Source organism: Amblyomma maculatum, chromosome 7, assembly GCF_055883805.1.
Source record: "Amblyomma maculatum isolate TAMU_Amacu chromosome 7, ASM5588380v1, whole genome shotgun sequence".
In the NCBI taxonomy this organism is placed as follows: domain Eukaryota; kingdom Metazoa; phylum Arthropoda; class Arachnida; order Ixodida; family Ixodidae; genus Amblyomma; species Amblyomma maculatum.
Window position 1 is genome coordinate 79,765,387 of NC_139350.1, and position 26,713 is coordinate 79,792,099.

Here is a 26,713-nt window from a genome sequence, read left to right on the forward strand (position 1 = left end):
TTTCTTGTTCTTGATTTCCACTACAATTTCATTAACTCGAGTTATTTCTCTGACCCACTCTGCATGCTTTCTCTCTTTTAACGTTCTGCCTACCATGTTTCGCTCCATAGCCCTCTAAGTTGGCCCCCAACTTAAGTAGATCCCTTTTCGTTAGCCTCCCCGCTTCAGCCCCATAGGTGAGTACAGCTAATATGCAACTGTTATATACTTTCATCTTAAGCGATGCCGGTAAGATGAGTCAATCTGCACTTGCCAAAGGGACTCCATCCCAATCTTATTCTCCTAGATATTTTCATTTCGTGGTCCGGATCTGCGGTTACTATCTGCTCTAAATAGACATATTCGCTCATCACTTCCAGAGCTTCGCTACCGTTTGTGAGCTGCTGCTCCTTTCAGAGGCTGCTTAATTAGTGGCATGCATGTTTGTTATTGGTACAGAGTACATGAAACGGCAGTATATGATTTGATAGTAAAGTGTACTATACAGCTATCAACTAGTTTGCTATCAAGCTCGTTAAAATAGTTCGGACAGTAAAATATGCCACCACCTAAATAAACATTAGAAGTACAGTTGCAGCCCATTAGGTAGCTTGTCAAATGGATAAAACCGCGCAGGAGAGGAATAATAAAAGGCGCACACGAAACATACAAACAGTACTTGTGTAAGAACAGGATGCGCGCGCATACATTTTGTATGAATGCACTAAATGTTGGAGGGTTGAAACAATAGTGGCCGAGAACCAGCGACACTGAGGCTGCAGCGAGATGCAACGAAACCCGGCTAGGAGGACGTGCTGGAAAGTTTCTCGAGGATGCTGAGGGCATACTTCAGCCGCGAAAACAGCTTCGGCGGGCAGCCATGCTTCAGAGTTGCGATGCGGTACGTGTGAAACGCGCGGTCGCTGTCGACGTAGGACACAGCGGCCATCAAAGGACACAGCATGATCTTGGTATGGTCATGAAAAAAATTCATCTGAAAGGAGTCAAGGATATGTCAAGGTTATTTTGGCAGTATGAAAAGAACAACCACTGAACAAACACACACAAAAAAAAATGCCGTTTAATCTCCCTTAACTGAGCTATAGTGCTGCGATATGGCACTTAAAATTGGGCGCAGGCGCATGCGCGAGCGTCTGCTCGCGCAAGTCCAGATTTTTTTACCCCTTTCAAGTGTGAGGCAATTGCGGGATGTTGTAAGATACTTGTTATGCGCGTCACGATAGGAATGGTTCGTGCCTGCAATGCGTACCAAAACCTTGCTGTAGTTTTTTTTATGCGCGCTCACCAAGCAGTTGAATCTGCTTTAGAAAAACAATGGGATGGGTTTTTTTTAACAATTGTCAGGCAACAGCACAACTTAGCAAGTTACCTTTCACAAGGTTACTGATAGCAACTGTGTAAGCTTTTGACGCGAAGCATAATTTTGCTTCTGAAGTTTGTCCTGCGCTGACAAAACAACAACAACAACAAAAAAAAAAAAAAACAAGTCAGACTGCTATACAAAACGAATGAGCCGAGGTTATGGAAATGCAGAGCTGTAAGCTACAAAGCCGGCCAAGGGGAGGTACGCGCATACATCGATTGTTACTGTGAAGTTATAAAATATGAGCGAAATCGAGTTCAAAAACTCCCAGCAAATGCCCAAAATTTCTGATTATGTGCGCCAATCTCCCTCCCTCTCTCTCTCTCTCCATGCTTGAGAAGATATGTCCTGTGCGCGTATGCGAATGCTTACGAGAGGGCTGGCGCTTTGCATAAGTGTGTTGACATGTGCGTGCGTGGGTGTTTTGTGCCTGTCTACTGGCGTGCGTGTGCACGCGTGAGCGGGCGAGTGTGTACGAGCGTGAGTGTGTGCCTGTGTGTGTGCGCGTGATTTTATGTCTAGTACGTGCGCTGCAGTTTCAACTATGCATGTGGCGCCATTTGGGAACTGCCGTGCCAAATGGCGGATGTTTAACCGTGGCCTCCATGAAACTGGAAATGACGCGCCTGATCGCGGACGCCACTGGTTTACTTAATCTAAGGCTCCTCCATTTTTTTAAGGTAGCGACAGGTCTTGATCCAGCCGCCCCTCCCTCCGATAGGCCGGTTGGCTGCACGTGACCTCTTCGCCGCCAAGCTCCGCCCAAAGGGTCCAGCGGTGCTCGCTGCGCCGCTGAAATGCACGGCGCTCTGCGCTTGCCAGCGAGATATTGGCCGATTAGTTAAGCAAAAGTACTTCACATGCCTCTATTGCATTTTTAGGAGTGTATGTGCTCTACTTAGTGCTTAAGCGGACGCAAGAGTTACATCTCTAAACTCAAATTTTGAAGCACACGCGTGACATGCGGCTGCGCCGAGCTGCTGTGCTTTCGTCTGCCGGAACCGTGCGAAAGACGCGAAAAAGTTGTTTTCCATTCCTCGCGGTGACGATAATAGCAACAGAAGGAAGCTATGGCCTCATGAGATCGGGCATAAGATTTTTATGGCCACGGAAAACACCCGACTATGCGAAGTGATTTCTGTCTGCTTAAAAAGCCGTTCGTTTGCCCGAGATGGCCTTTGTTTGGGCATGCTAATTCATGAGCAAAATATCAAGAACGCTATGACTATGTAGCCATTACTTGTACTGTGGATGCCTAGTGAAAAGTCACTGCCGTGTCGCGCCCCCTTACTTTCCCCGAACAGATCAGGACTGCAATATAACGCGTGGAATCAATGGTGTCAAAATGCTCACAATGAAAATTCAATGCTTGATAATGCTTGTTATGGAAATTCAGACCATGCATTGATTAGTTGATTAATATAAATGAAAAATGAAACATTAGAAAAACAGGAGGGTGCAAGTGTGCCAAAATGATCGAAATAAAAAGTCAATATTTTCCTCTGCTAAATATCGGTGTATAAAGATTAAAAAACAAAAACAAAGATTTGTACCATAAAAAAGTGTAAAATCAACCGTGTGTGTGTGAAACGCTATTGAGCCATTGTTTTAACGGAGGAGTTTCGTGGCGTTGCATCGAAGTTCCACTGAACGCGCACAGGGACTCGTCAAGTTTCAAGAGGCGGCATCCAAGCTTACTGGTGACATTATTGCCCGACAGGCAAAGGAAAACAATATAAAGCAAATTAAGAATATAAAAGTGAGAAAACGTTATCCGTGAGCTTGAGCTCACTTTTTCTCCAAAATAAATATATTGGAATACTGTGTAAACGAAATAAACTCGAGCCAAAAAAGTGTTTAAAACGGAGTATACCCAAACGGTTACAAACGCAATGACGCCCATATTACATTAGAGCTTTATGCGCAACGACGTTCTCAAAAGTTGCAGAAAACTCGCAGTCTACTTATTTTTTAGTAAGGAAACGAGCCCAATAAGTTTACTAAAATATCGTTTCTACTTCAAGTTCTCCACTAACTTCAAAGCATAAGAATGAATAGTTTTCTAACCGCTGTACTGATGCGAATGGTTCAGTAGAATGGGCTGGCTCGTTTAACGCCCGCGTTTTTTTTTTCTTTTTTGGCGTTTATGCTGCACACGCATATTTAAATTATTATTCCTGTCCTTTGAAGCTTCTTGAGCAGGATAGGACACAACTCTGTTGAATTAACCGGTTTATGTGTGCACCGAGCGCGGCTTCATGAGTACGAAGTATGCACGAAAGAGTGCGGCGCGTCGTCTGCTAGCGCTGTCCCCTGGACCCCTCGAGAGGGCGCTCGAGTAGTTGTCGCTACCTTTAAAAAAATGGAGGAGCCTTAACGTAATCTTGCTTGTGGCGCCATCTGGGAGCCACCACGTCAAATAGCAGATATTTAACCCTACATAAATCTGGTTATAAGGAGCGAACTCGCCCACCGCGGTGGCTCAGTAGTAAAGATGCTCGGCTACAGACCCCGGGTATGCTGTTTCGAGCCCGACCGGTTTGAATCCGCTCTTATGTTTTTGTTTAGTGTGAAAGGGCTGCTCATGGTCATGGTCAGCCATTTGTCAGTCAGAGGCTCTATCATTCTCTGTTGGTTGGCGAACGTGAAGGATCCGTAGGGGAGACTCGCTCTTTGGAGCAGCTATATTGGACTTAGTTTGGATTATCCGCGCAATGTCACGTGGTTGTGGCCTCAGAAACAGCTTAGTCTTCGAATATTCGTTATCCATGGACTCACTACCATGTGTCACAAGCGCAGGGGATGGTGGCTCTAATCCACAAGTCTGGCGTGAGCACCTTGTTAACAAATATCGTACCAATGATATGTATAGCTTCGCGTATGAAATGTTGAAGCATGCCATATCCGCCGAAATTTCCACCCAACTGAACAGCCATTCCTTCTTTCACGGTTGCCAACACGTTTCCAGGAAGCGTTATTCGTATGAAAAGCAGCTGGCATCAATGCAATGTCGATCGTGTATTCTCAGACCTTACTAAAGCTTTGACAAGGCAGGACATCGTTCTTTAACCTAAGCAAATTAATCCAGATCATACATTCAGGAAGGGTTAACCAGTTTTCTACTAATCGCTCCCAACCTGTAGCATGTGACCAAAATGACTCATGCTTTATTTAATATCGTCTACTCCAGGGCTCCGCAAAGTACCGCTCTTTGCACATAATATTTCGAATCTATATTAGCAGCCTTCGCAGCAAAAACCGATCCCGCCCTGGCTTTTTTTGGCGATGAGTGTGCAACCTCATGCGAAAAACCGAACGCTTCTTCAGTCGCAGCGTTAAAACAATCACTGCGTGGTGTAGAGACTCGCTAATGATTTTACACGGTAAGATGTGTAAAAATGCATGCACAGCTAACTCTTCAGCCTTTTTGTGTGAACTACAAGGTACTGCGCTGAGCTAGCCATCATCATTAACCGGAATATACCCACTGCAGGCGAAGGCCTCTCTCACAGTCCTCTAATCCGCTCCTGAGCTACCCGCATCCATTTCACCCCTACAAATTCTTAACCTCAACCACCCACCCAACTTTCTGCCACCCCGTGCTACGAGTTTTTTTCCTTGGAATCTGATTTCTTACTTTAAATGACCATTGGTTATCCTCTCTTCACATTACATGTCCTGCTCATGCCCATTTCTTTGATTTCCACTAGAATTTTAATATCTTAAGTTATATCCCTGAGCCATTCTGAATGCTTCCTGTCTCTTAACATTACCTGCCGTTTTCCGTTCCATGGGTATCTGCTTTGTCCTCAAATATTTTAAAACTTTTCATTAATATCCATGCCATATGTGAGTTCTCGAACAATGCAACTAATGTTTACTATCCTCTTGAGCAATACCGGTAAGTTGCTTCTCATAATCGGCGAGTAGTTACCAAATGCGCTCAATCAAGGTCTTATTTTCATAGTTATTTCCCTTTTATATGGCGCGGAATTGGACCTGCGATCACTGCCTCTCTTAAGTAGACATTTTCGCCAACCACTTCCAGTGCTTTTCTACCTATGTTAGACTGCTGCTCCTTTCCAAGGCTGTTGAACATTGCATTAGTCTCCTGCATATTAATTTCACGCCTAGCTTTCTGCTATTCCTGTCTAGGTCATCAATCATAACTTGCAATCCCTTCCCCGAGTTACTTAGCAAGGCACTGTCATCATCGAATTGCAGATTGCTGATGTATTTTTCACCACCCTTTATCCCTAATGGCTCCTATTCTATGTCCCTGAATAAGTCTTCAAAGCAAGCAGCGAATACTAATGGAGAGATCGTGTCTCCTTGCCTAGCATCTTTCTTATTGAGAATTTTAGTACTTCATTATTTCTTGCTAAAATCGTACAAATTCTTCGACGTCTTAGTCGACCCATCATGGGAGCAGCACACCTAAATATGAATAGCAATCCTATTCATTCGAAAGTTTGCTTGAAATGAAATGTTTCGGACATCGTCATATCATCGAGTTTATTCTAAACTCGGCCATGCGACTTCTCCGTGCACTCCACTCTTGATTTTCTAGTACCCTCCTGCAAACCTAACAAGATATGTTTTTAATAACTACCATCGTACTGCCAGTACCCATAATATGAAAACTACTTAGTACCTTCTGCTGCGGTTATCGCGTGGTCCCACTCTGAAGCTACGGTTACTGTATGAATTTGCTGCCATGATACCTTTCAGCATCTGTTGTTTCAGTGACCCTTACACCATAGCCTGTCATAACGTTCCTACGACACACGCGCTGCGGCTCTAGGCCTCTGTGAGCAATAAAAGCTCTATTATTGAAATACGACTGTTTTACTTAGATAACTGCGTAATTATAAACAAGTAGCAACTTTCGTGCAGCTTCCTACTGTGGAAATTAAATGAGGCGACTTCCTTTACTAACACAGATACATGGCTTGTCTGCTCGAGCAGAAACCCAGACTGCACTGCAGGAGACTCCAGAGTGTACAGGTTGTAATAACTTCGTGTAGTCAAAAACAATTCCTGATTGCTTAATCGGCAAGTCAGCTGACAGGGGTATAGTGACGCGCGCGACCAACTCGCACATTCTTTTCGACTGCAACTGCAGATAACGAAAGAACTATAGCTCAACCAAGTCGAACACAAGGTACGATGTTGCTCTATAGTTATTTGCTTACAATATGCACCATCGAGCCCAACAAGAAGTTCTTGTAAACTGTAGATAAGTTCCTTGATCCGCTGTACTAAATATTCTGTGCATAATTATGAGAGGAGAGCGTAATTATGAGCGCCTTGCGAAGAAGTGCTTTGTATGTTGCTGCCGGAGTGCCTGCGCGCCCTGCAAGAAGGTATTGTTTTACAACGTTCCTGACGACGGAATTCGAAGCACAGTGCCCCACAAAAAAGTTTCTTCAGCTTACAAAGAGCCGTTCATTACACGCGAGCATGATATATCAATCGAAATTAAGCGCCTGCCTGCGCCAAGCGCCAGCCTAGAAAATGGTTCCTCTAGTAATGGGGCTTCTTGTAGCTGCGCATCGGCTAGAAATATGCTCTTCGCGGCTCTGTCGAATCGCCTGTTGCAGCGAGTGTTGCGGAGCCAGAGTATAGCTGTGGCTGGGCTGCAAGCGCCCCCTTCGCGTCGAGCGAGAAAACTAGGTGTCGCCGCAAGAATGAGTTACGCGCCTCACCGTATTGAGGCGCGCGCTCCGCACTGTACGACTCGCAAGCAAGGTCAATGTAACAGGTGCCGTTATCTGGAATAAAACGCGTGCAGCTGCCTATTGCCAGCGGCATCAACTAGATGATGATGAACGATGCAAAGGGGCCCCTGCGAACTGTGCGGTAATATAAAAATAATATTACTCCAAAGAACTACAAAGTAAATATAATAACGCTCAGGAATGAATGCGGTTTTCGTTTCTTGCGTAAAAAAAAAAAAAAAAAAAAAAACGTGTTATATTTATTATAATATTTTAACTTGTTTCTTACGACCTCTCTCGGCCATTTAGTGTCTGCTGCGCAGTTGCCCAAAATTCATATATGCCTCAGACCAAAGATGTTTCATCCGCGGGATGGGTGCGTCATCAACCCCGCTTGAAAGTTCAGCGTTGCGTGCTGCGTACAGAGTGGGTTATCTGTGTCAAACAGTATTTCGTTCTACTGGTTGTGATAGATATTTACAGTAAGGCGAAGACTGTGTGTGCTCGATGGGAAACTGATTGCCGCTGCATGTGCGCATTTCCGGACGATGGGACAATGCTGCGTCACAGCTCGGCCTCCCAGGCACGTCGCAAAAGTGCTGGCTTGTTTTACGAATACACGTCTCTATGAGCGGGGTATTGTTGCACCTGTTTTAATTGAACGGTGAAGGTGGTATTCCATTTCCCCCAAGACGCGTGCCTCCCCAAGACGCGTGCCAAAGCCTTCCGTTCCGCTTCCTTTGCTACTTGTTTTGCTTACTGTGTCGCATTACCGCACCAACGTTCGTTGAATGGGCTTTAGTTAGCATCACAGGGATGTTCCTATTGTCAATGGGATCTTTCTCATGAACATGTTAAATGCTTAAGTTGTAAATTTGTAGCCTCATATTGAATCCTTTCAGTGACAAATGAAGCGCGAGTAAAATAATGGAATCGGGAACAGGGCGAGACTTATTGGAGCGAAGCTATATCGCAGATATTTTCCCTTCTCAGATGCATTAACTTCTAAACACTAGCAATCCCAATTTGAATTTCTTACCAAAGCTCTTACAGCTGCGTGCTATAATGCTAAATTTAGTTATTCTGTTCGTTTTTCTTTGTTCTTGGACACTGATATGTACTTTGCTTGTTAGCAAAATCTTTTCCCCTTTTATAATCTAACCGCGTCTCGTTTGGAGACCTACGCTCAGGTCATTTTGTTATCACGAGGATTAGTTCACGATTTGCATTGTCGTGAAGCGTCTATGTATACGTAATCGTGAATTAATAAAGCCTGGCTTTCTATGCAGCACAGCTTCACTCATTTATGTCCTTAGTGAAATCCCTCAAGCCATGTGATTCTGTCCATGTCCTTGCCGAATTCTTTTGAAGGCCCTTTATGTTCACAAACGTACCCGAAGTAATAAGCCCCAGAATGCGTATGCATGATGCGCGACGGAAGACTAGGCTAACGACGACGGACGCAGAACGATGCTATGATAAGGTGGTTAAAGATGCCGTAACATTTCAGTTAACGTAAAACTTGACAGTAGAAATCCATGTCAAGTAAAGTTGGCATAACAGTTACGGTGCCAATTTTTCTGCCTTATCTGAGCATAGTTCTGCTTCCGTCGTCGTTGGCCCTGTTTTTCGTCCAAAATTAAAAAAAGACAATCGAATTCCCCGCCAATAGTACGTCACTGTGACGTCACAAGCTTTTCTGACATCACACCGTCGCATGTTTGCTTTACCGCAGAGTTCACGGGGGCGCCGGGAAACTAAAGCCTCGCTCAGAGTACACAGGCTCCTATGAGAGTTACGCTGCCAATACTCTTTCTACTAAGTCGCAAGCGCATATCGCCACGCAGAACAAAACGCAGCGAACGAAGCCGGAGTCATGCAGATGCGAGCGCCTCGTTGCGGAAATCAGCTTTATCTCGACGAACACTTCATAAGCGTGGCTTTTTGGCTTGTTGGTGCGTGAACATAGCGAGATTGTAGCACAGAGCAAGATAGGACACAAGAAGAAACGAACACCACAGATAGCACAAGTGATATCTTGCCTTTGGCGTATAAATGTGCTGCATGAGTGAAATTAAATTTGTTGGAAGTTAGCGCTCGTGGTGTCCGTTTCCTCTTGTGTCCTGTCTTGCTGTGCATTACAATCTCGCTATGAACACTTCGTGTTTAGCACGCGTCACGAAGCGATCGACGCTCACAACTCGAGCATGTAGATACAATCTTGAACGGCCGCTACGGAGCGAATGGACGGCCATGAAAAATATAGGAGGCTAGGTGTATACATATCACATTGCCTGAACCACCGTCATGAAATTAGATTTTTTAAATGCCATTCACCAATATCTGTTAGCATTCATTTCCGCTCGCTCAGTTGCAGACTGGAATTACTTTGCTGAGATAACAGTTTCAATAACAGAATAATTTGTTTGAATTGCTCTAAATACTTAATTTCCTTAGTGAATGCATCAGTATTGAACTCTCTATCATTATACACAATCATTATATGTGCGTTTGTGGCCTCATTTTTCTGTAATGTATGAAAACGTTGTGCTCCTGCTCCGCTCTGGAGTGCCATGTACAGTTCTTGATACAGCGCAGCGGACGAGAAGGGGACACAAGCAAAACACAGACGGGCGCTTGTATTTGTCTCCCCTCCTGGTCCGCGTCCATTGGGCTATAACTCGAACTATGAACCATCGACTCGCCAAAGCATCCACTTCAGCCCGGTGCGGGCCATGAAAGTATCACAAATAGAAATAATACGAATAAGAAACAAATACCGCCTACAATAAACCAGAATTAAACCTGGTAGATCAAGATAGGAAGGGCTCAACAATGTCATAGCTCTCGCCTGCCATAAAGCAACAGGGAAAATGTTTTCTTGCATTTGGCTATAGCCTATAGACTGCTTTTATAGGCATCGTCTATGCTTTTCAAACTGGATTCAGTTTTCTTTTGTGTATTTGACGGGGCAAGGTTAGAGCTCTGAAACAACTATTCGAATATATTGCACAAGAACTTCAGCCCTGAGCTAGAAAAAAAAAAGAACAACAGCAATGATCGTACCTAAAGCACTGCAATCCAAAAGAGGTACCACCAGGCTTACCTGGACTGTGCCGTCGGTTAGGTAGAATGAGATCGCGCAACGCGTGCGGAGCCACGCGCCTAGGCAGGGTAGCCTGACTAAGTTGTCGCACTGCCGGGGACGAACGGCCTCCCCTAAGGCCAGCAAGTGCTGTTTCATGTAGGTGCAGAAGTATTTGAGCAAGGTGATTTTTTTGTGCAGTTTAACTGGGTAGTCCTCCAGCGTGTGGTAATGCTCCAGTCCCGCTTCGTCCACGTACGTCACACTCCTGATAAAAGAGGCGGAAAGGCATTGAAACCATGCATTGCAGCATCGACGGAGAATAGGAAGTCTTCCGAGGAAAGAAGAAAGGTTCAAACAGAAGAAAAATACAACACAAATGCGAGCAGTCCTTGTCGCCACACTTATTACAGTAAGCTTAAAACATTTTCGAGATCAGGAAACTGCTCCTCAGAGTTCAAAAACAAGTCGGTGCCTCAAACCGTTAATTTATGATATAAAGAGAGAAGAAAAAAAAAAAACACTCACGAAGGCATCACAGTAATTATGCCGATATAAAGTGCAGGTTGAAAGTTTCCATGCCTTGTAGTTGGATTTCACAACTAACTGCAGTACTTGGCAATGCGAGCTTTTCACTGCTCAGCATTATTGGCATCAAGACTACGGGGTGGAGTGCACTTTCAACTCCGACAATGTATCTGTGTTAGCGTAGAGAACTCTAGTATGAAAGAGCATACAAATAAGCGTCCAACCAAAGTTGTCGCGAGTTTTTGAGACCCGCAAATTTTCTAATACAGGTCGTTTGTGTCTAGATGCATAACCCCGCACACCATATTCTACTTTAGTGCAGAGATCAAAGAAAAATTGTCGCACTGCATACTTCCTGCTCCCCCCCCCCTTAACAATGGCTGTACCTGCATCAATTTGACTGTACAAGTGCATGAAACACTAAAATACTGAACTGAAATAGGACATAATATCCTTGCAACGCATCCTTTAAAGTATAAGGGTTGCGGGGGAGCAGTTTATTTTTTTAACAAATGGACCTGTCTTCGTGTGGGCTATGTCTTCTCAGACAAAGACATCAAAACGTTGGCTAGGGAATTTAAGCTCCTTCCATCCTATTTCGGTTTTCTTTGCCCCATCTTCTGCACCTCATACGACCGTGGAGCCTTGAAAGAGTTATTTACTAAGCGTTGGACTTCGCAAATTGTTTTTACTATGTCGTGCACACGCTGTTCGACTACTGTATTAGCCTTAAAAAGCAAACACTGATGCGAGAAACATATGCAGGTAACAAGCCCGCAGTACATTCGATGTACCCAGAAATGAAATATGTCAGTAACACGCTAAAGAAAAGCTAAGGATAAGCTTCTTCTCTAGGAGTGCAATTGGATGACAGGTCCTCTGAAAAATACTAAAAGCAGAAAGGAGCCAAAAATCTTTTCCCAGGTTCCCGTTGTAAATTAGAAGGACCTGGCCTCAGGAAGCTTTAGTATGTTTTTCACAAGGGTGCTTTTAATACGAAAAACTGCTATCGGCAAAAGTTTCCTCATAATATGCTTTCGATTTATTGATCGATATGCCGCTTTCCTGGTCGTACACAAAGAGCGGAAACCTAGGACTTGTTGCTGAATCCTGGTACAAACATGAACGAGAAGCTGCAAGAATTCACTTTTCTCAGCAAAGGACTACGCTACCTCTATCATTAGAGCAGATGATCCCATGCGTATGTATTGTTGATATACAGCCAGCAAAAGGAGGAAGAAAAGGGAAGAGAAACAGGCTGAATGAGTATGTCAGTATACACTGAAACAATGTCACATGCTAGAGAGATGAATTAGCACTCAAAATGAAAACGTAGCCAATAGAAATTTGCACTAATGTTTTATTATGACAAGCCACATGAGTCCAATGATAGGTCAAAAGATCCGCGACCCATTCGCGCTCCTCACTTGCAGCAAGCTGTAGATAAAAACTCACGGTTCAAAAGATTCGTTCATTGAGAGGCGCCCCCCCCCCCAAAAAAAAAATAAATAAAACATAAGAGCACTGCAGACTAAGCATCGGAGTAATACGAAAGCACGGAGGCTGCTGTTCGTTGCGTCTAGTTGCTCAAATTACTTCTTGTTTACCCATTTTATTCTTTAATACTTGCGCGCCAATCCCTTCCTATTCCCTTTTTCGTCTCTACTTCCGGTTGCGCGACGTCACGCCCTTGACGTCACATTATTTCACTTCTTGTTTACACACTTTAGTCTTCGGTACTTTCAAATTGCGCGAAAATCCCTTCCTATGCCTTTTTTTCGGCTCTACTTGCGATTGCGTGACGTCACATTGTTGACGTAACCCTAACTGACTGTCTTAACTATCTTTGTCTTCGGTGCTTTCAAATTGCGCGCCAATCCCTTCATATGCCCTTTTTGGCTCGACTTTAGGTTGCGTAACGTCACATTATTGACGTCACCTTAATTGACTGATTTAATTAACTATTTTAGTATTTGATACATTCAAATGTGGCACCAAGCCATTGGCTAATGAGACCATTTACGCTTTTACTTTTTACATGTTTGCCTCTAAAACCTAATTAACGTAATGGCCTAGTTATTTTTTGGAAGACAACATTACGTCACCCTCTATCGATTGACACCACTCGTTAACCTCTACCACTTCTGAGATTGACACCACTCGTTAACTTCTACCACTTCTGAATTACTCAAAACTGCTGCGGACAAATGCCAGATTTTTGCCAGTAATTAATTACCTAATTACTAATTGGCCTATTTATTTTTTCGGCAACAACATTACGTTACTCTCTATGGATTGACACCCCTCATTAATTTTTACCACTTCTTAATTACTAAACTTCGGACACGATTTTGCTGACGCTGTCTGCTGACGCGACCTGCTGACATAAATATGTGAACAAAGTAATCCTTTCGCATTAATAATTTTGTAAGCAAATAAAGTTTTCTCAGAAGTTACAGAGGAACTCACATGTTGTTGTTCAGGCGCATAATGCGGGTGTTGTCATTGAAGAGCACGCCAACGCTTTTGTCGCTTAATTCGTAGCAGAGTCCATACTTCTCGGTGAAGTCGACCCACTTGCTGATCCAAAACACTGGCACCGAAGCAGGGTCCTCCACCTCGTCGGGGCACTCAAAGCGACGCTCTGGAGGATGGGTGCTGCATAGGTGGCGCAGAAGGCGCCGCAGCTCTTTTAGGTGCGCCTCTTGCTGGCCTCTCCTCTGCGCAGGGCTTGCAAATGCTGCTGCAGGAGCCGTGCTAGGGTCCTCGCCCGCATTGGCTGCTCCGAAGAATGAGTAATGCCGTTTTGGAATGGCAAAATCAAACAAAGTGTGAAGTAAAATAAGAGGTGGGAATTGTTCCGAAATCGAGCGACCAATGACTGCGGTGCTACGTTCACCAAAAGCCAGGCGCGTCGACAACTGCCATTGTGTGAGGGTTTGGAGCGATGGTTTTCTGGTAAACCTCTCATCTCAGACTGTAATAATTAAGCTCTATATACAAAGAAAACAACTCACTTTGGCCTAATCGAAGACCCATTATACCCCAAGTATATTACGAAGTAATGGTTGCAGGAAAGTAATCTGCAAGGTCCCTAAAGATAAACGCAAGCAGGGGCAAGTAAACTGACACACATCGAGGCGACAAGGAAGGCTGAAGACAACGGTGTCGCTGATGTGTGATTTGCAGTCACTACAGATGGCCTGGACAGGCCTAAAAGCCCGTTCCAGGGAATGTGTGGAGGGTTCATGTCCATACACGACGCCAGACCCCTTACCATACCTTCCAGCGCTTCTGAATTTTACTTATGGATTCTAACCGGGCGTCTGCATTGCCCCGCGTGCCTTCGTAGCCCTCGCGGCGTCTTGCTGCTTTGCTTTTAGTGCAAATCTTGAACACAGTATGCAAGTATCTGCCAGACCAAAGGGATTTTTCTCTGCAAAGATACCTGCAAGGACAACCACTGTACCAAGCGAATCTCACGTACCCTACGACAGCAAAAAAAAAAAAAAAAAAAAAAAAAAAAAGCGGTTTCCTAAATGCACCACCCGAGGCAATTGAACGACTTATTTAAGCGGCTGTTGAACCGCATACACTGAATACAAGATAAACTCTGTCTCTGAATTAATTTTGTTACACGAGGTAGCAAGTTCTGCATCGGAGCGGCCCCACGTAAACAATTAAGAACTCTGAACGACTAGACTAACGCCCTCTCTGTGTTTGTGATAGCATAACTAACCGCTCGCCTGTGACTCATTACGTACCGTCCCTCTCCAACGGAACACTTTAATTTGTTTTTATTAAGCGATTGCAATGACCTTCAGTATCTTACACGATGTATTTTTATCACGTCGGCATTTTCCATGTTTATCATGTCACAAACGTAACAAAATCTATGCCGCAAGTGGAAGGTGACTACATAAGTGCGTGGCCCTGTCCTACAGTTTGTACTAATGAGCACAGCAAGCTGAAACTCGTCCGCACATCCAGGAGGAATAGGAGGCTGCAGTCCACCAGTCAGGAAACCTTAAGGCGCACTCTGCTTTATAGACAGACGAGTTCCACACGCTATCGTCTAAGAGAATTATTACGTACTCTGCTTTGTCGGTATGCTCTCCATCAGCTTGGGCTTCTTTTCCTGGTGATTGCTAATAGCAGAATTGATGGCCTCTGCAAAAGTAAAACATGCAACCAATGCCATAATTACTGCAATAAATACACAGCATACGTCCCAATCAGATTACGCTTATATACACTTAAATACTCTCCAGTTCCGTGTGTGAATTTTTACAAGTAATAAAGCGTTCATATTTGTCGTGGTCTAAATAACCCTGTCACACATTTAACACACACTACAGATAGTATAGGTACCTTCGCCAAAGCCCCAATTCAGTGCCAAGTTCGCTTAAATCATTGGCTGAATAAAAATTCGTGAGAATTTAACTTGAGTCCACCATTTCAGTCTCAAATTCCCATGACAATAATGTAATAATGGCAATACGTCAGTCAGAACCGTGCCGGCAGATTCACTTCACCTGACCACTCTTAGGCTGCGAGCATCTCAGGAATAAAATCTAGAATGCATTTACCCGTACTCGTAACGCTCACAAATCGTAACGCCCAGCATGTTTCCGTCTATTCCACAAGTTTTTCCACAATACTAGAGCAGTCAGCCAAATCATCTGATACGAATATACGAACACCGCATTTCCGGCCTTAATTATATAAATGCTCTTTATCCAGAGAGTGCCCATACTACAAGGTTCTAGCAACCACATTCAAAGGCTTGCCGCGAGGAAACAGTTCCTGCGGCGGAAGTGGTGACCATCAACCACTGACTATTCGAATTTTCCATCAAAGAAGCAGGCACAAGTTTATTCCCACCACTCACGTCATGATACAGAAGGCACTATGGAATAATAAATACAATAAACATTTGGATACCGCTTCGTTTTGAACTAAGAGATGACTCGATCGATAGCGCCTTTAAAACCGCCTTTTCAGCCCGCGATGCTTCAAAAACATTATCCATATTTTGTGTATTTTAGTGTAGAATTAGCACGCATCCCACACACACTTTACCAAGTCATACGCACTTCTGTTGACTTTGTTTTGGTGAAATGCAATGTTTCATAACCGGGCAATATAGAAAAAACACGTTCTATACGTGCTCCTCTAACATGTTTAGCCCCAGCGACCCCTCCTGGCGTACGCGTAGCGTGCGCGTCTGGAATGCGAGAGGGCGTGGGTTGAAACCCCAATGGCTAGGAATTTACTGTATTGCCATTTCTATTTTCTGAAATGCCCAATTAGAGGAACGCCTCGTCAAATTTGCCTTCATATGAATCCTCACCCAATCCATAAGCTTTATTTAACCATGGGAAATTCCCGCATGAAGTGATGTTATTGCGACTTTATGTCCCTATCGACTATTAAGGATTTTCTTCCAGCGAGTCAGCGCGGGCGGCGGCGGTTTTTATGCGAGGCGATGTGTTACGCGGTCGTGTGACGAAATGTGCGCTTCTTGGTGCAGTTTTGACGTGTTGACAAACTGTACGATGGGTGTGATGCTTGAGTTTAAGAGTACCATGCTGCATCAGCGCTGCCGAATTTCAGCATTCGGAACTTTCATACAATGTGGCATTGCAGGCTCGTGTTGAGACGCCACTCACGTCAACCGTATGACCTCGCCCCGCTGCTGTGGCTTAGTGATAGGGCATCCACTACTGAACTCCAGAACGTGGGATCGAATCCAGGCCGTGGAGGCCGCTTTTCGAGTGAGGCGAAAAGCCAGGCGCCCGTGCATTGTGCGATGTCAAAGCGGGTAAAAGAACCTCAGGTGGACGAAATTTCAGGTGTCCCCCATTATGGCGTTTCTCATAGCCCGACTCGCTTTGGCATGTTAAACCGTATAAATCAAACTAAACTAAAGTAAGCAGACAGAGGTTACCGAGGTTGGCTGCGGTGAACTTGGGACTAGCGGTATTTACACATGTGGTAGAATCTCACTCTCAGGGAAAGAGAACTGCGCTCACGTCATCCCTTCTAGACGCCACGTGTCGACAAGTTTAAGACTGTCGAAAGGCGGCAGCTAAATGTTGTGGAGGTAGCTGCTGTTGCCTTTCCGTCGCTTTCGACATCGGCTTCGGAAGCCCACAAAACGGCTGTGCTTGCAGCGTGGAACGTTCGACCAGTGGTAGTTATGAAAGTTGTCGCTCGCATAGCATGATTAACGGAGTGTGGCTCTTCGATATTTTAAAACTGCCTTGGTGGCGTTTTTTTTTTAATACGTTAACGCTAGAATCCCTACTCGGGGAAAATACTCCGGCATCGATGCTGATTCTCCGGCTGAAGCCTCGACGCTACAACGCTGATAGGGAAAGTAGCTATCAGGGAAGGGAGAAAAGTGGGAAATAATTCCACTAGAGTCAAAGCCTAAAGCGAAAGACAGCAAGCCTTAGGAAACTGAAATATAAACTATTGCTACGCTGCTACACCTCTTCAGTACGCGTACACTCGTATGCTCTAAAGTTGGCTGTAAAAAAGCGAAGGATGTATGCATTAATGCAAGTTTAAGTAATTTGTATAAAGATCTCCGCCAAAAATTTGGCGATACTTTAATTCGAAGCCACGTAAAACCAACATTCTATCACCGAGTGAAGCTGTCGTAAATGCTTCAGATTTAAATAAATACTTTATTTCCGTATATACACACGACAAAAAAAAAAAAAAAAATACGACGTCGTATCGCTTCCAAACGACACAGCGAGATTTGATTTAGACCTAACTGAATCGGGAATCATTTCCCTCTCACTTAAAATAGATCCTAAACGAAAGTCCTGGAACTGATAACATATCAAATACGTTCATGAAGCGTTACGAATAATGAAAACAAATAAAAATGGTCAGCATGACTGACAAATAAAATAACCCTAATGTCATAATAAATGACTCATACTATCTATATTGTCACGTGGTGGTGACCAGGGTCGATGGCACAAATGAAGAGTCGGTGATTGCACTGAAGAAACTTTATATATATATATATATATATATATATATATATATATATATATATATATATATATATATATATATATATATATATATATATATATATATATATATATATATATATATGCCGGCGGCTGTTAAAAACAATAATTACAGTTTTAAAGGTTTCGCATATGGATGTTAAAGACAGGGGGAAGAGTATAAATAAGAATACGTAATTACATTGAATTTAAAATCGAACAAACAGGTAGCATATGTTATTAAATAAGCCCTGGCAGCTCTTTAGTCCCTAAAACGCTCGTTGAGACCGTATCATTCCACATCAAATGCTTAGCATACAAGTCACTTGATCGCTTTGTACTCTAATATGGAATACGCTGGTTCCTCTTCAGTAAACAGTATATAGAAAAAATTGGAGAACATACAAAGAAAAGCAGCTATATTTTTATCTAGTATCGCAGTCACGACTCCCCTACAGAATTATTAAGGTAGCCTACCTTCCTACTAATCAAAACAGAACAAGACTGTTTCGCCTCCCCCCCCCCCCTTTCCCCAAGTTTTTTTCTTTTCCTTAATGGCAGCACGTAAACTGATACCAGTGTACCGTCGCTTGCACGCAGTACCAGAACAAAACACAGTAAACATTCAACTGAATGCTGATTTCACAAGGAGATATTCAGATTCTCATTTCTTCCAAAAGCAATCCATGAGTGGAACCATTTGTCTTGCGATTCTATCAACTGCGCATCAGTCGAAACTTTCATCGCCAGCATATTAAACCACTGCGGCCATGATCAAACAAAGCTGTGCAGTGATGTGCAGCAATGACATCCCGATTGATACTGATTCAATAACCTGTTTCTTGCTTTGTGGCTTTATTACTTTTAAGATTTTTTAATGCTTGTCTGATTTGTGTGCGCGCGTGAACGTGAGCATGTGTGCTTGTCCTACATCCTGGAACATACCACTTACTCCTAATTGTTTTGCACTTGTATTATGGACACAATACGCACATATACTGCTTTGGTTGATTTTGTATGCGCCTACTTGAACGGCGTTTGTTTCAATGTATCTTGCGCCCCTTTCCTGCAGCGGCCTCAAATGCGAGGCTAGCAGCATGTTTAAAAAATAAAAAGACAAATTTTCCGTACAGTAAAACTTTGCAGCCGCATGTCGCTCGATCCTGTAAACGAGTATAAATAATCAGCCTCTTGGTAGAGGCATAGTTCAGTTGGTTGGTTTTGCCTGGCGGAAACACCGTAAATGAGGTCAACTAGATTAGAGGCCGCAGCTGACATCATGGGAGAACTCACCCCTGCCTTCATTTCGCCCCTGGATGGTTCTCTTCCTTCCGACCGGAGAATTGGCCTTCAGTGTGTCAAAGCGAGGCTCTGTCACTAGACAGGACTCGGGCAGTAGAGATGGCAGGTATCCTAGAAAGATGAAATACCAGTTACGACCGCGTGATGAAAACTGCCATACCCGTGCCTATGAGGGCAGCAATTATGGGTGGCAGTGCTCCTGCTACAGGTACTGGGAACTGAAAGGGAAGCTGTTCACATATCCTACTGCGAATATGTTGATGCCAAGCATTTGGCGGCAGAGCACCTACAGGCGCTATGGAATAAAGTAATAGGAGATATCGCGAACGCATTTCATTCCTCAAATATCCAGAGAGTGAAAACTTAGTAGCATCAGCCTAGACTTGTGGGATCCATAATAACTCCTTTCCCACACCTCCCAGCAGGGTCATTTCGATTGCGAACCGCAGATCTGATTCCTTGGATTCACAATTTGGAACATAACGATGACCACCCTCGGTTCGCAGCAACCCGGAGGTCAAAGCGATATAGCGTAACGCAGGGACTATATCGTCAAAGGGAACAAATGTCACTAAGGTAGCCCCGCCATTTACAGCTGCCGAGAAGCATGGATCAGAGGGAAAAATGATAAACTACAAAAACGATTAAAGGCCCACTGTCCACCCTCCGGTCGAAAATATTTTCTTCCCCGGTGACTGTGAGACTTCGCCCCTAGAACGCAAGGCCGCAAAATGTTTTTGAAAAGAGTAACTAATAACGCAGTTACAGCCACCGCAATCACCCGATTCTGTCATGCTTCACTCCTTCCGTTCCCTCCCAAAGGTTTTTCACTCTCCTGCCAGAGGTCGTCTAGCCTCCACAAGACAAATTCCCCTTCTTCCTCCGCGTTTGGTGGGAGGTTCGGCGTGGCACTCCGCGAGCGCGAAAAAAAAAAAAAAAAAAAACTGCCGAGGGAGTGCGCGCCGTTGGATTCAGTCTGGCCGTGGCGAGGGAAGAGGGCGCAGCGAGCGGTAGACACCCATCCTTCTCCCGTCAGTGAGCGAGACGGACCAATGGACGTCGTTCGCGGTACGTACGTCATTACTGTGGCCCGTCGGGCCAGCGCAGGAAACGGGGAAGCTGGCTTCCCAAAGGAGAGCATGAGAGAGCTTTGAATTGTATTTTCGATGCTTTGCGGCGCGCGTGTCACTGTAGCATTTTGCACAGACTATCTCCGGTACCTGATCGAAACACTGGGCTCCTTTGCTTAAAAGGGCCTTCCCTGGACAGTGGCCCTATTAAAATACAAATCCCAGATCAGTTTAGTGATTAGCGAAGGACACAGCGCTCGCTATTAGCGAATACAACGCAAACGAGAGTGCGGCTTTGACCCTGTGCCCAATTTCACGCCGAAGTACAAACCAAGGTACAACAGAGTGACAGAGCGCGGTACAATCTGCACTGCACTACTTCTTAGTAATGCCCTTCCCCCTCCCCCCTCTAACAGAATACTCACCACACGTCATGAAGTCATCCCGCATTATGTCCTCAATGCTCGGTCTGTTCTGGGGCTCTGGCTGAAGCATCCGCCGGATGAGGGCACATGCCGGCTGGCTCACCGTAGAAGGTACACTGAACTGGTTCTTTTGTATACGGGAGTACGTTTCCTTCAACGTGGAGCTCTCAAACGGAGGTTGCCCCATAAGCAGTGTGAATCTGCAGGAAACAGCATTACTAATACACGGGACCCCACCCCGTTTGTAATGTAAACATCTGCTGCATTACACCATCACACGCAATGGGTGCATGGGGAGAAAGCAGAAGTGCAGCATGCAAAGAACAATGTCGCAATGCGGGCAGAATAAAAAGTGGAAACCGTGGAGGGACATGGCAAGAGCCTGATATATTATTTCTGCCAAAGCTGTCATGCACCGTGGGTACTTTTGGGAATCCAGAAAAGATATAAGGAACCTCGAGAAGTCTTAATAGAATTCTAATTCCTTGGCCGAAGAGGAGGGCCCCAAGAATCATTCCGACACTTTTTACATTGCTTCAATTATTGCTTTGACCCGTAGCATGACTCTGCTACAGAGCGCTGCAACATTGCAGCTGTAGGGAAGCTTTCGTGGTGACGTAGTTGGGTTTTGTGGTGTTTTTCCCAGCATGAGCATCTCTTGCATTGTACATACCCCCTTGAATATGCGTACTCAAGGCATGCCATTCACGCCATAGCAACTCTGAAAGTAAACCCCAGAGCCGCGGAAGCTGGTTCCATGGTTCCACGGTACTACTCCTAGTAAAACGTTAATACTTCGAATTTGTGCCTTTCGTAAATAGGGCTGTGCACGGACAATAGAAATCATTTTCGTCTTTCCGTTCTATGCACCCCTTTTTCGTTACGATACAAACATGTTTTTAACCTGCGGCGGCGTGTAACACTCACAGGATGCAGCCGACGGACCAGACATCCGCCTCAAAGCTGTGCCCCTTCTTGGCCAGGACCTCGGGAGCAATGTAGTTGGGGGTGCCACATACTGTCTTCCTGAGTTCACCCACGTGATCGAGCCGAGTGGCCAGACCAAAGTCTCCCACTTTGAGCTCCATGTTTTCATTGAGCAGCAAGTTGCTAAGCTTGAGATCCCGGTGGATGACACGCTGCTCCACCAAGTACTGGCAGGCGAGCAGCATCTGGTATAGAAAGTAGCGCGCCTCGGGCTCGGTCAGCACCTTGCGGCGCCGGATCATCTCCGTTAAGGACTGCGAGAAAAAAAAAATACGTAGAAACATCTCAACGCCAGCTCAATATAGAGGCCGAAAAGTTATTTTTGGTGAGAATAAATGCTAGCCATGAAGCCCGAAGAAAGGAGCCATGCCATTAACGGAAGCCAGGTGCCGGTCTTATGCTGCTACGCAAAACGTAAGTGGCAGTTATTACACTCAGTAGCACTGACACTGATATTAAACCAGGGATTCTGCAGGAGAAAATCAAAGCGGCAGGCAGTTGAAGCCTCTTATACAACACGTTGATCTCAAAAGAACCACTGAACACACGCAGTAATTGTAAGGCACCGCCTGTTGAACGTACGGCCGCATTTTTTCAGAACAGTCATCATAAGCGGTATCGCACTCTAACCAAAACATTTTTAAATTTTTTTTGTAAGTCAAAATAGACGACAGATATGGGCAGCGTTCCTTTCAAAACCGCCTTATTAAACAGTGAACAAAAAGCAGCCCACTAAATGGATCCGCTGCATGTTCAGATCAGCTTTCCTAACTTATTTTCGTAACATTCATTATCCTGTGATGCCTGCATTAACGTTCGAACCTCGTGGAATTTGCAAATTAATTGAAGCCTTGAAACTGACGTACACATCAGCTGGAATTGATATCAACGCAAAAGTACTTAAAAACACTAAAGAAATTACAAATGCCCTTTTGTCGCACATCTTTCAAGAGTCCTTGTCTTCTGTAGTGGTGCCTTTGGATTGGAAAACAGGTAAGATCATTCCAGTCCCCAAGAAAGGATCTTCGACACGTTGCCTTGACTACCGCCCGATTTCTATTACAAGCGTATGTTCTAAACTAATGGTGCATGTAGACTTTTCCCAAATAATGCGGTTTCTTATTTCTAACAAATTCTTTCATCTTAGTCAGCATGTATTTCTTAAGAACTTATCGTGTGATACACAACTCGCCCTTTTCACTAACGATATCAGCTCTCAACTGAAGAAGGGGAAATGTTTTGGCGTGTGGGTTCATCGTTAACAAAGCAAAGCGGAAAAAAAGGACAAACGACAAGGTGAGGACCGGACAAGCACTACTATCAACAAACGTTCATGGCATATGTATATATCATCATCAACCTGAATATACCCACTGCAGGGCGAAGGCCTCTCCCATATTTCTCCAATTAACCCGGTTCTGTGCTAGCTGCATCCACTTGACCCCTGCGAACTTCTTAACCTCATTCGTCCACCTTTCTGCCGCCCTCTGCTACGCTTTCCTTCCCTTGGAATCCAGTTTTTTACCCTAAGCGACCATCGGTTATCCTCTCTTCGTAGTATATGTCCTGCCCATGCCCATTTCTTCTTAATTTCCACTAGAATGTCAGTAACTTGAGTTATTTTGCAAGTTTCACTACACAACAATTAAATGTAGGAAATGCGGCAAACTTTCTATATAGCAGGGTCAGTGTCCAATAAAATTAAGATGTAATACGCCCCGACTAATTGAAATGGTACCACTCGGAACACAGCTCAGCTCAATCAAATTTTCGAATACCTAGAGCCTGGCGACCAGAAAGAACTGACTTGAAAATACCGATTCGGAGCTCACACCAACTTCAGTTTTGCCAAACAATGAACTCGGAAAAACCGGAACCACTGTTTAGCATGTATTTCAGTTGTTTGAAGCTGCACAGCCGTAAGGAAGACCTAAATAGCGTTGTGGAGGAAGTCGGAGCTTACAACCAACTATAGACATACCCATCGGTTGCAGAGCTCCATGATTATGTAGACGTTCTTGCTGTCTTCGAAGTAGCCTTGGAAGCCAACAATGTGCTTGTGACTGAGGCTTCTGTGTATTTCAATCTCCTGTACCATCTGCATTCAACAAGTGTGAGAACTGGGATGGGGGATGCATAATGACTGAGCATAGCAACAAACGAGGCGGCAGGCACCGTGCCTTTATTCTGATTTCACCCCCCCTGCGGCTGATACGGAGCTGCCACAATACACGTATCTACCCAATCACGAACGCATGCGTTGCCAAACATGAGTATGCTTAATAGCCTAAAGAATATTCATTCAATGATTATCACTCTTACAGTGGACACATGATCCTCACCTTTTGCTTGTAACTGGCCTTTCTGAGGAGAGCCTTGGGGACGACCTTACCCGCAAAAATTGTGTTTGTCTCTCTGTCCACGAGTTCATAGCATTTCGCGAAAGCGCCCTGGAAAAGAAATTTCCCGTTTAACGCAACAACAATGTGACATAAACTTGAGCTTGAAAATGTTAGCTTACAATTATACCCAAAGGGCGAAATCTCTGGTTACGTCTTAGTGGAGCTTCAAGTTCGCTCCCAGTTATTGACGGACAGGAAACCACGCAAAAGGTTACACGGACATAGAAAGGCAACTGGACAATAACTAAAATTCAACAGCCCCAATTTGATGAGTAGGGCTTATATATGCCATTGCTTTACCTAAGCGCTCAAGGGTAGATCAAAAATAATCCCAGATTTTAAGATATGCAGATAGAAAAAAAAAAAAAACCTTACACGTTGAAGCTTTTACGGCAATTATAGATAGCGACACATAACAGGCAAGCTGCGCCGAGCCGCGCTGTTTGAAACCGGAAGCCCGGGTATTTGTAAACAGAAGCAGCCTCAAAACAGAAGAAACAACACTGAATTAATGCGGATGCAAGAGAACAGACCAGTTCAGTTTTGAACAGACGGTCGGCCTTTTGGATTAATGCCGAGATTCACCACACACGTGTTCACAATTACGCTTCAGGAAAGAAAAAATTGAAGACTTCACTCTTGCGGAGAGCCGCTGATGTATAGCTAATACAGTCTCCTCCTCGTTCCTTGATGTAGAAAACATCTACAATTTTGCGCGCCATTTTCTCCCGTCTATTCAGAAAATTTGGCCCTTTTGTGAGCGACGCCCGCAGACACAATTGTTCTTCGAGCAAGCTTCGCATTGATCTGGAAGATGGGAGCCTTTCTTTTACATTCTGCGCTCATGTGTCTTCCTGAACATTGAACAACACGTCAAGCTACGAGTACTTCTAGAGAGGATTGGTTGCAGATAATCACGCTGTTGGCTGCAATACAATCCTTGTTTTCGTCGGCGCGCTCGTTCGTAGTGCTCTTTTTTTTTCCATTAGATATTATATATTAGTTTGCTAAAGTCGCTACTTTATCATAGGGTCACTGTGGACAGTGAAGAAGGGAGCGATATACTTGATAAACAAAAGACCGGTTAACGCGTGACGGAAGCGGCGAACACCGAACGCGAAAGGTATCCGTGTGACCCTTCCCCCCCCCTCCCCCTCCCCCCTTTTTTTTTTTTCTGTTATAACGTCAGAATGTGCATTTGCACCGTATGCAAGCGAAAAACATGCGAGGCATAGGATAGCCAGTGTCTGTGGTGCTGACACCAGTCCGTGCCGCCATTCAGACGCTTCCCTTTTGTGGAACAAGCGGGAAAGTACCATACGGCAACAAAGCCGTGCAGCATCGTAAGCAGTTCGAATTTACGCGGCGGATGCGGTTATACTTTCTCGAAGAACCATTGAAAAGAGTAGAGTCATCGCAGGCGTCGATACACGGGCTGGGCAAAGCAGAGTAGCGGTGGCACTTGCTGAAACAGACTTCAACGTTGATACATGCGCAGACGGAGCAAGGAATGGACAGCTGAGCCAAAACGATCAGAGAAGCGATGGTAGACGGAAGGGCTATAATGCATTACAGACCGAAGTATGCCTATCAGAAAAGGGATAAGCGCAACGTTGCGAACTTCCGTTCTAGGTCCCGCCGTCCAACCCGAACAACGTCATTGAGCGGCTGGCAACATTGCTAAGCGATGTATCACCTGGCAATAGACCAATTACTTACCTTGCCGAGGAATTTTCCCAGAACATATTCTTTGTTGCCTTTCCTGTCAGTGACAACCTCCGGGGCTTTCTTGGATGCGGTGAAAGCAAACTGGGTAGGTGAAGCGGAAGCCATCACGAACAAGAAAACTTGTGTTCAGAGTTTGATCCACGGTATACAGAAAGTTGCTGGGCGTCGGCCACCAAGCATGAAACCTCGCCCGCGATTGCTGCTGACAGCCTTACGACTCTGGTTTCGAGAGGAACCGGTGGTGATAAAAGGAACAAGTGTAATTTTTTGGTCTATGATCACGTGTTGCAAAAAAAGAAAGAAAAAAAAAAGGCTTCCGTTTGCTGATAGGGCCGCAGCCTCCTGACTGGCACTCCAGGCAGTTACCGTGACAAAGTGACGATGCTTCCTTCGCGGTTTCCGTGGGATATCTCGTAAACCCTTCCAGCCGCTCTCGCTGAGGCTTTTCCTTATCGCGCGACTTTGTCAACGTCAGTTGCGAAACAGGAAAAAAAAAAAAAAAAATCAACACGCCTGCTGCCGATGGTGTCTTTTTAAATAAGCGCTTAAATACACGTCTCAAAGCGTGATGCTTTAAAGTGTGATCGCAGTATAAATCTCTTAAAAATATATTCTTGATTTTTTATTCATTTTAGAATTTCTGATGTGAATTCGAAAGACAGCGCGCTGCCGTGGTGCATTTTTTTTTTTTTTTTACTGCAGCAATTTTTCGAAAAGTAAACCGAGTACGTATTGGTTAGTTTGAGACAGAATGGATTACGTTTCGTTCTTTTAGCACTTTCTAGAAGTACGTTAAAAGACCGCAGTGTAGATGACAGTTTAATACCGCTAGAGGTAGAATACCTTGTCCTGCGTTCCCTTCGCCTGTTCGACCGGGGTGTTTTGGTGCCCACCGTAGTTGCTTCTGTTTTCAGTAGATACTTCGACAACACTGGCGCATTGAATCTAATAATGAGTGATAGTTTTAAAAAAAAAACGTTCTCATCGTGGTAACAACGCGAAGCTCAAACCCTGATTAATTGAGCAAATAGTATTATATTGCAGTGCTTCCGAAAACAGCCGTACGGGA

The 26,713-nt window shown here is 44.6% G+C and overlaps 1 protein-coding gene across 1 annotated transcript; it reads right to left on the bottom strand.

The window, feature by feature from the left end:
• On the bottom strand, positions 1-25,942 carry LOC146183720 (serine/threonine-protein kinase PLK1-like). The gene is made up of 10 exons (XM_084609187.1): positions 25,636-25,942; positions 23,857-23,964; positions 23,496-23,612; positions 21,455-21,768; positions 20,528-20,727; positions 19,024-19,143; positions 14,792-14,866; positions 13,166-13,475; positions 10,190-10,436; positions 1-973 (listed from the first exon to the last, which is right to left on the bottom strand). Exons 1-10 carry the CDS (start codon positions 25,747-25,749, stop codon positions 782-784), a joined length of 1,797 nt encoding a protein of 598 aa, XP_084465313.1. The 5' UTR covers positions 25,750-25,942; the 3' UTR covers positions 1-781.
• Between the last annotated feature and the right edge of the window lie 771 nt (positions 25,943-26,713).

Excerpts from the sequence above, each read along its gene's own strand:
- LOC146183720 (XM_084609187.1), bottom strand. The coding sequence starts at position 25,749 with ATGGCTTCCGCTTCACCTACCCAGTTTGCTTTCACCGCATCCAAGAAA. Across the intron at positions 14,867-19,023 it reads GGGGCGAAATGAAGGCAGGG|AGGCCATCAATTCTGCTATT; the intron begins GTGAGTTCTCCC and ends TTACTTTTGCAG. Across the intron at positions 10,437-13,165 it reads ATGCGCCTGAACAACAACAT|GAGTGTGACGTACGTGGACG; the intron begins GTGAGTTCCTCT and ends CTCTTTTATCAG.